At 35.7% G+C, this 8,943-nt stretch overlaps 1 protein-coding gene across 1 annotated transcript; it reads left to right on the plus strand.

Moving 5' to 3' along the window:
• Nucleotides 1-841: 841 nt before the first annotated feature.
• LOC140165562 (uncharacterized) lies at nucleotides 842-7,346 on the plus strand. Its single transcript, XM_072188849.1, has 2 exons — nucleotides 842-3,177; nucleotides 5,097-7,346. Exons 1-2 carry the CDS (start codon nucleotides 857-859, stop codon nucleotides 6,388-6,390), a joined length of 3,615 nt encoding a protein of 1,204 aa, XP_072044950.1. The 5' UTR covers nucleotides 842-856; the 3' UTR covers nucleotides 6,391-7,346.
• Nucleotides 7,347-8,943: the final 1,597 nt, after the last annotated feature.

Raw genomic sequence — 8,943 nt, forward strand, 5'->3', positions numbered from 1 at the left:
ACTGTTTGATTGCTCTTTCAACCTAAATAAGTGTTAACCAAATGTAAAAAAATGAGATTTCAAAAACTTTTCTCATTTTTGTCCTTATTGACCCCCACGTTCCTATTCACCCCATTCTACGGGACATAGTTCTTCTTTCTTTTGAATTAGTTTGAGATCATGTCGATAAAGATTGTCACCAAGTTTGATTTTTGTTAGATGGATTCAAATAATTCAATTCTTCTGGAGCTGTTGGAAACTATGTATCTCGTTTTGCTAGTGCCAGTCAAACACCTTTAAAACCAATCAATAATCCTGTTGTTGAAGAGGATAATAAGCTTCTGCATATGTCTATAGAATTCTTAAATAGCTCTAGTCTTTGTTTGCTTTGGCTAAATTCTGTTCAAGGGGTGGGTTACAAAGCATTGTATTTTGTGTAGGTATGTATAACCAACAATTAACAATGAGAGGACATTCGTGAACCTCGTTGTCGTAGGGATGATTTGAAATAACCGCCAATTATTACTGTACCAGCAATGTGGAAAACGAGACAAATGTAGAACCGAAATAAGGTACCATTTTGTTGAAGGAGCAAAGTTGATGTTCAACAAACCATAACCCCACTTCTGGATATCGTTTGAAGTCAAATGATATACCATTTTAAAGCTTATGATATATATTTTCTAAACACGAAATAAAATAAAATTGATCAGGGACCGACTTAACGGCTGGTTTGTGTTGGACGGTCACATATGTGCAGTCGACCAGTTAGAAAATCCCAGAGGAAAATTGCCAAAAAAAACCAAACAACTTGTGCCCCCCCATCAGGACTGGTGCTCCCCCAGTAGGATGACTCGCGAAAAGTAGTGCACGTAATATGCCAAAGTCGCTGGAAAGAAAGAGAAAGGAACAACAGAAGAGACACAAGGCAGAAAAGGAGGCTACTATGAGTGTCAACAAAGACACAAAGACAAGTTATTTGAAGACATATGAACGTATGCATACTGGAGAAAAGCCTTTTAGGTGTACATTTTGTAACAAAGGCTTTACACATTCAGGTGATTTGAAAAGACATGAACGTATCCATAATAGAGAGAAGCCTTTTAGTTGTACAATTTGTAACAAAGACTTCACACAGTCAGGTCACTTGAAGGTACATGAACGTACTCATACTGGAGAGAAACCTTTTAGGTGTACAGTTTGTAATATAGGATTCTCACGGTCAAGTAATTTGAAGAGACATGAACGTATTCATGGTAAAGAGAAATCGTTTAAATGTATAGTTTGTAACAAAGGCTTCACAGATTCGAGTAATTTGAAGAAACATGAACCCTTGCATACTGTAGAGAAGCCTTTTATGTGTACATTTTGTAACAAAGGCTTTACACGTTCAGGTAATTTGAAGACACATGAACGTATGCATGCTGGAGAGACACCTTTTAGGTGCACATTTTGCAACCGATACTTCACACAGTCAGGTCACTTGAAGGTACATGAACGTACTCATACTGGAGAGAAACCTTTTAGGTGTACAGTTTGTAACATAGGATTCTCACGGTCAAGTAATTTGAAGAGACATGAACGTATTCATGCTAAAGAGAAATCGTTTAAATGTATAGTTTGTAACAAAGGCTTCACAGATTCGAGTAATTTGAAGAAACATGAACGCCTGCATACTGAGAAGCTTTTTAGGTGTACATTTTGTAATAAAGGCTTCACACAGTCACGTTACTTGAAGGTACATGAACGTATGCATGCTGGAGAGAAGCCTTTTGTGTGTACATTTTGTAACAAAGGCTTCACACAATCAAGTAGTTTGAAGGAACATGAACGTATGCATACTGGAGAGAAGCCTTTTATGTGTACATTTTGTAATAAAGGCTTCACACAGTCAGGTAATTTGAAGAAACATGAACGTACTCATGCTAAAGAGAAATCGTTGAAATGTATAGTTTGTAACAAAGGCTTCACAGATTCGAGTAATTTGAAGAGACATGAACGTATCCATAATAGAGAGAAGCCTTTTATGTGTACATTTTGTAACAAAGGCTTCACACAGTCACGTTACTTGAAGGAACATGAACGTATGCATACTGAAGAGAAGCCTTTTATGTGTACATTTTGTAACAAAGGCTTCACACAATCACGTTACATGAAGGAACATGAACGTATGCATACTGGAGAGAAGCCTTTTATGTGTACATTTTGTAATAAAGGCTTCACACAGTCAGGTAATTTGAAGAAACATGAACGTACTCATGCTAAAGAGAAATCGTTGAAATGTATAGTTTGTAACAAAGGCTTCACAGACTCAAGTAATTTGAAGAAACATGAACGTATACATACTGAAGAGAAGCCTTTTAGTTGTCTATTTTGTAACAAAGGCTTCGCAGAGCAAAGTAGTTTGAAAGTACATGAACACATCCATACTGGTGACAGACCCTATAGGTGTGCATTCTGTAACAAAGGATTTACACAATCAGGTGATTTGAAGAGACATGAACGTATACATACTGGAGAGAAGCCTTTTATGTGTACATTTTGTAACAAAGGCTTCACACAGTCACGTTACTTGAAGGAACATGAACGTATGCATACTGGAGAGAAGCCTTTTATGTGTACATTTTGTAACAAAGGCTTCACACAGTCAGGTTACTTGAAGGTACATGAACGTATGCATACTGGAGAGAAGCCTTTTAGGTGTACAATTTGTAACAAAGGCTTCTCATGGAAAATTAGTTTGAAGAGACATGAACATACTCATACTGGAGAGAAGCCTTTTATGTGTACAATTTGTAACAAAGGCTTCACACAGTCACGTTACTTGAAGGTACATGAACGTATGCATACTGGAGAGAAGCCTTTTATGTGTACATTTTGTAACAAAGGCTTCACACAGTCAGGTTACTTGAAGGTACATGAACGTATGCATACTGGAGAGAAGCCTTTTAGGTGTACAATTTGTAACAAAGGCTTCTCATGGAAAATTAGTTTGAAGAGACATGAACATACTCATACTGGAGAGAAGCCTTTTATGTGTACAATTTGTAACAAAGGCTTCACACAATCACGTTACTTGAAGGTACATGAACGTATGCATACTGGAGAGAAACCTATTAGGTGTACATTTTGTAACAAAGGCTTCACACAGTCAAGTAGTTTGAAGAGACATGGACGTATTCATGCTAAAGAGAAGCCGTTTAAATGAATAGTTTGTAACAAAGGCTTCACAGACTCAAGTAATTTGAAGAAACATGGACGTATACATACTGAAGAGAAGCCTTTTAGTTGTCTGTTTTGTAACAAAGGCTTCAAAGATCAAAGTACTTTGAAAGTACATGAACGCATCCATATTGGTGACAGACCCTATAGGTGTGCATTTTGTAAGAAAGGTTTTACCAACTCAAGTTGTTTGAAGAAACATGTACGGATTCATACAAAGAGAAGACCTTTAGATGTAAATTTTGTAACAAAGGCTTCACACGGTCATCTCATTTGAAGGGACATGAACTTATTCATGCTAAAGATAAATCGCCACATTTTGTAACAAAGGCTTCACATACTTAGGAAATTTGAAGAAACATGAACGTATTCATACTAAAGAGAAGTCCTTTGTGTGTACTTTTTGTTTGTAACAAAGACTTCAAAGGACCAAGCAAAATAAATCCCCAGGAAAATAAATTATATTTCTAATTGTTATTTAGGACTTTAGGGTTCCCCTCTACACCTTGAAGTTGAAAAAGATTTTTTAATAATTTTTTTAAATGTGCCTTAGGGGTTAAAAATAGCTTGACTAAAGTTGCCCCGCAAAAAAGAAAAGAATAAAAAGCTGTATATATGGTATATGGGCAAGATGTTGTTACATTTGACCCCTTGCAAAATTAACGAAGCACACATCCTTGTTCACAAAGATCGATTTTTATTTTTTTCTGAAAAAAAATATGTAAAAATGCTCATTTTTGGTCAATAATACCAATTATTTCCTCAATTTCGAGGAAATTGGACAGGAGACTCTTATTTCTTCTAAATATAATAACTTTGATTATTTCTTAACAAATTAACACCTGAAATGACTAAAAACAATATTGCTGTTTGGAAATATAACCGTAAAAAAATGATTTTAATCACCGAAGTTACCCCACTGACCAAAGTTACCCCATTTTACAGTACTGGAGAGAATACCGTAAAATGTGGTAACTTGGTCGATTTTGAGATTTCTTAAGGGATGGGGTATGAACGTTTGGACCGTATTTATCAGGCGGCATAGGAAGCGATATCGCCAATTTTGAGGTCGCCATTGGATTAACACATAATCATGAAATCTTCACAAACAATTCTAAATTTGTTATGTGGTGTCAAAGCAAAATTATCTTACTCTAAAACCGTCGGGGTTCTGCAAAGTACCCCACTGCAAGTATGTTAATTTTCCATTTGTAATTGCTAACCGTGTATTTTGAATGGGGCTGTCAGCCCTGAATCTTCGCCAGCCTCGTACGTCACGGTCGCGCTTCCTATGCCGCCTGGTATTTATTGTGGGACATTAGAGCACATCAGACATATCGAATTGCATTGTGAATACGAAGAATGTCTTCTGATATCAAATAATTTTGATTTTTTGGAAATTCGCAATGTAATACACATTTTATGGCAAATGATTAAAAATTTATATTTTTGATATTCACAGTACTCGAAGTAAACTTTATAAATCTGATGATTTATACTTAAAGTGTATGTAGGGATGAAAAGCCGACGATCAATTGAAAATTTTGACCTTTCGTATTGAAGATATGGATTTTTTTTCCAAAACACCAAAAAAAGTAGGTCTTTTTGGTGAAAAAATCCCAGCTACATATACTTTAAGAATATATCATTAGATTTAAAAAATTTACTTCGAGGACTGTTATATATCAAAAATGTGAAAAATATCAAATTTTAATAATTTGTCGTAAAATTGGTATTATATCGTGAATTTCAAAAAATGAAAATTATTTGATATCAAAAAGACATTCTTCGTATTCAGAATGCAATTCGATATGTCTGATGTGCTCTCATGTCCCACAAAAAATACTGTCGAAACGCTCAAAACGCTCATTCCATATTATTTAATGATCTTCGCTATATGGGCAAGTAAGCCATTTCAGTTATACCGCCATTATCATTATGCATTTTTGCTTGTTTTTAACACACAGAACAATGGCACATATACGTCCGTTTGAGTGGAACTATTTAATGCCGCATGTGTGCAAATATTGCAGGCAGGGATTTTACAACGTGTTTCGATATTTATCTCATAAAAGACGCCATGAAATGTGGATTCGTCCTTACTGGTATGACTGCAAGAGCAAAGCCAGATACACCATATCCATACGTAAGGTTCAAAAGGCAAAAAGTAGTGCACGTAATATGCCAAAGTCGGTAGAAAGAAAGAGAAAGGAACAACAGAAGAGACGCAGAGCAGAAAAAGAGGCTACTACGAGTGACCTGAACACACAGTTGAAGAGGAACCAGCAAAATGGAAAGAAAATTGACAAGACTGTAAAGAAATGTGTCAAACTCAAGGCGAGATTTGGATGTGTCAACAAAGACACAAAGACAAGTTATTTGAAGACAGATGAACGTATGCATACTGGAGAAAAGCCTTTTAGGTGCACATTTTGTAACAAAGGCTTTACACAGTCAGGTAATTTGAAGAGACATGAACGTATGCATGCTGGAGAGAAGCCTTTCATGTGTACATTTTGTAATAAAGGCTTTACACATTCAAGTTACATGAAGGTACATGAACGTATGCATACTGGAGAGAAGCCTTTTATGTGTACATTTTGTAATAAAGGCTTCACACAATCAAGTAATTTGAAGAAACATGAACGTACTCATGCTAAAGAGAAATCGTTGAAATGTACATTTTGTAACAAAGGCTTCACAGACTCAAGTAATTTGAAGAAACATGAACGTATACATACTGAAGAGAAGCCTTTTAGTTGTCTAGTTTGTAACAAAGGTTTCACAGACTCAGGTAGTTTGAAGAAACATGGACGTATTCATACTGAAGAGAAGCCTTTTAGTTGTCTATTTTGTAACAAATGCTTCAAAGATCAAAGTACTTTGAAAGTACATGAACGCAGCCATACTGGTGACAGACCCTACAGGTGTGCATTTTGTAACAAAGGTTTTACACAATCAGGTGATTTGAAGAGACATGAACGTATACATACTGGAGAGAAACCTTTTATGTGTACATTTTGTAACAAAGGATTTACACAGTCAGGTGATTTGAAGAGACATGAACGTATACATACTGGAGAGAATCCGTTTAGGTGTACTTTTTGTAACAAAGACTTCAGACAGTCAGATCATTTGAAGACACATGAACGTATACATACTGGAGAGAAGACCTTTACAGGAATGTAAATCTTCAAGAAATTTTGCTAGGATCTTCCCTGTACAAAGTATAGAGAAATACACATTTTCAGGGAAAAAACCCAGAAAAATGGCCTCACAGTCAGGTAATTTGAAGAATCATGAACATATACTTGTTAAAGAAAACCGGGATTCGTAAATAATGTGATAAAGACTTCATAATTTGTAGCAAGGGCTTCACACGATCAAGTAACATGAGAAAGCATTAATGTTTTTATATCAACTTTTTTAAAATGTGAATTCTGCACTAAAGACTTCACAGGTGAGGTCGTTTGACGATCCGTATTTCGTCACCTTACTACGATAATTGCCGAAGTCATTTTTTGTAATTTTGAGAACAAAGTAAAAATTATGAATCATGCATTTAAACATAATTATTCACCAATCCATGCACAGGAAAAAATGATAATAATACAATTTAAAGAGAATAATCAGAAGCAATTCGGGTGATTACGTAACTGATGCATGTTTTGAACCATATTTTGTACTTTGTTCTCAAAATTACAAAAAATTACTTGGGCAATCATCTTAGTAGGGTGACGATTTTTTGTATGCTAATACCGACAAATGTCCTAAGTGTAAATCAGGAAACTTAAAAGTATATGAACGTGCACTTATAAAGAAGAGAAGACCTTTATATTAATTTGTAACATAAGTCTCAAATACATGAACGAAAAGGAAGCCTTTCAAATGTATGTCTTCTACAAAGGCTTCCCAGATTAATAAGACATGAAAGTATTTATATATAATTAAAGTGGTACTACACCCCTTGATAAATGTGTGACTATTTTTGCATTTTACTCAAAAAAATAATAACACACTGGTAACAAAAATTATATTATCATGATTATAGGTCTGAGTCTGAGCTGTGAACAGAGCCACTGATAAATGTGTTTTAAATGACGAAGATGTCATGATAGTCAGGCATGGTGATAGCATCTGGATGGTGAAAGCCGGGGTGAAAGTAGGCCCTAGGCATAGGCCTAAATGTGAATAAAAAATCAAACATGTTTGTTTGATGAAAAAAAAAATAATATCACAATAGCAATGGATGTTCGAAATGGTGTTATTCTTGATTTACGACAATAAATTGGTTAATAAAACATTTAAAAAAAAAGTGGTGGGAAGTTTCGAACTTGAGCAAAAATTCATAAATGGATTAGAAGTCCATGGCCTTAAACACTTCGCCACGGGGACGTCCCGTTATTACGATGTGTGAAAGTGGAGTATTTATTAATATGAATATATGCTGTGGTCCGGAAAGAATAAAAGAATTGTGAAAACTTGATTTTTTGGCGAATGGGGTCCAGAATTTGTATGTAGGGTATCCAGGAAAATGCCTGGGTATATTTGAAAGTGAATCTGAAAATTAGTGCGACAGTGACAGCCATGTATGGCTGTAGCAGTGTCGAAAGATTGTGGATATCAGTATCAGTGATTAGCTATGATTTGCCACTAATTTTGGCTATGAAATACCGCGTGAAATAAAGCAAGAATGTTTGTTTATTATCAAACAATCGGATTGACTGTAAGATTTATGTAACTTAAGAGTTATTAAAATATGACACTTTGGACAGTAAATAAGATTTAGCATGGTTTTAGATATATTTTGTACCCAGCGAAAAATATCATAGAACAATAGCGTTTTGTTCCGTGTAAATATAGTCTCGCGGTAATACTGTGAGTAGCCCACTGGGCATGCTGGGGCTGAACCCTGCTTCTTTCAATTTGTGCATCATAACAATTTTGCGGTTTACTTTAGTGCACATGCTATCGACTTGGCTATCCCATTTTAAGTCATTTTGGATCATGGCACCCAGTAATTTGACTTTATCAACAACTGTAAGTTGGTGATTTGAAATATGCAGGTCAACCTCAGGAACTTGCAAAGCCTGACACTTAGCTGGGTTCAGCCTCAATTTGTTTTCATCAGCCCAAGTACACAGAGAATCCAGACTGTCTTGCACGGTGCTGGCTTCACCATAGGCCTGTTCTCACCAATGGTAAGATCATCCACATACTTCCACACTTTGTGGTTTGGAACATCCAAGGCGTCATTGATCATGCCGAGGAAGGAGAGAGGGCCAATGACGGTACCTTGAGGGACACCACCATTAAGCAAGACCCAGTCTGAATATGTATCCTTGTACTTGACTCTTTGTTTTAATTTTACAGCAGAATGTGAAATATTTATTTATCATTTTTGTGGAAAAAGAGAATCATTATTCCTGCATCATGATAAAATAGTAAAAACAGTAAAAAAACATTTGTGTTGTGTAATTGATGCATTCTTTTGATTTCACGAAGGAACTCTTGATAAACTTGATGCTATCGCTTATTTACATGCAAAGCTCTCTTCCCTAGTAAAAGTGGCACAATTATGATTTTACCCTTTCGTCGTTAATAAAGCATATCTCGAGATTAAAACAAGCAAACTGAACAGAACAAACGGTATTTGAGAGCTAAGACTATGCCCGTGACGTTGATGTAAGCACGGTCACAACGGTATTTTCTAATTGCCAAAGAGGGCGCTTTTCACTTGCA

Source organism: Amphiura filiformis, chromosome 12 (assembly GCF_039555335.1).
Source record: "Amphiura filiformis chromosome 12, Afil_fr2py, whole genome shotgun sequence".
Lineage (NCBI taxonomy): Eukaryota > Metazoa > Echinodermata > Ophiuroidea > Amphilepidida > Amphiuridae > Amphiura > Amphiura filiformis.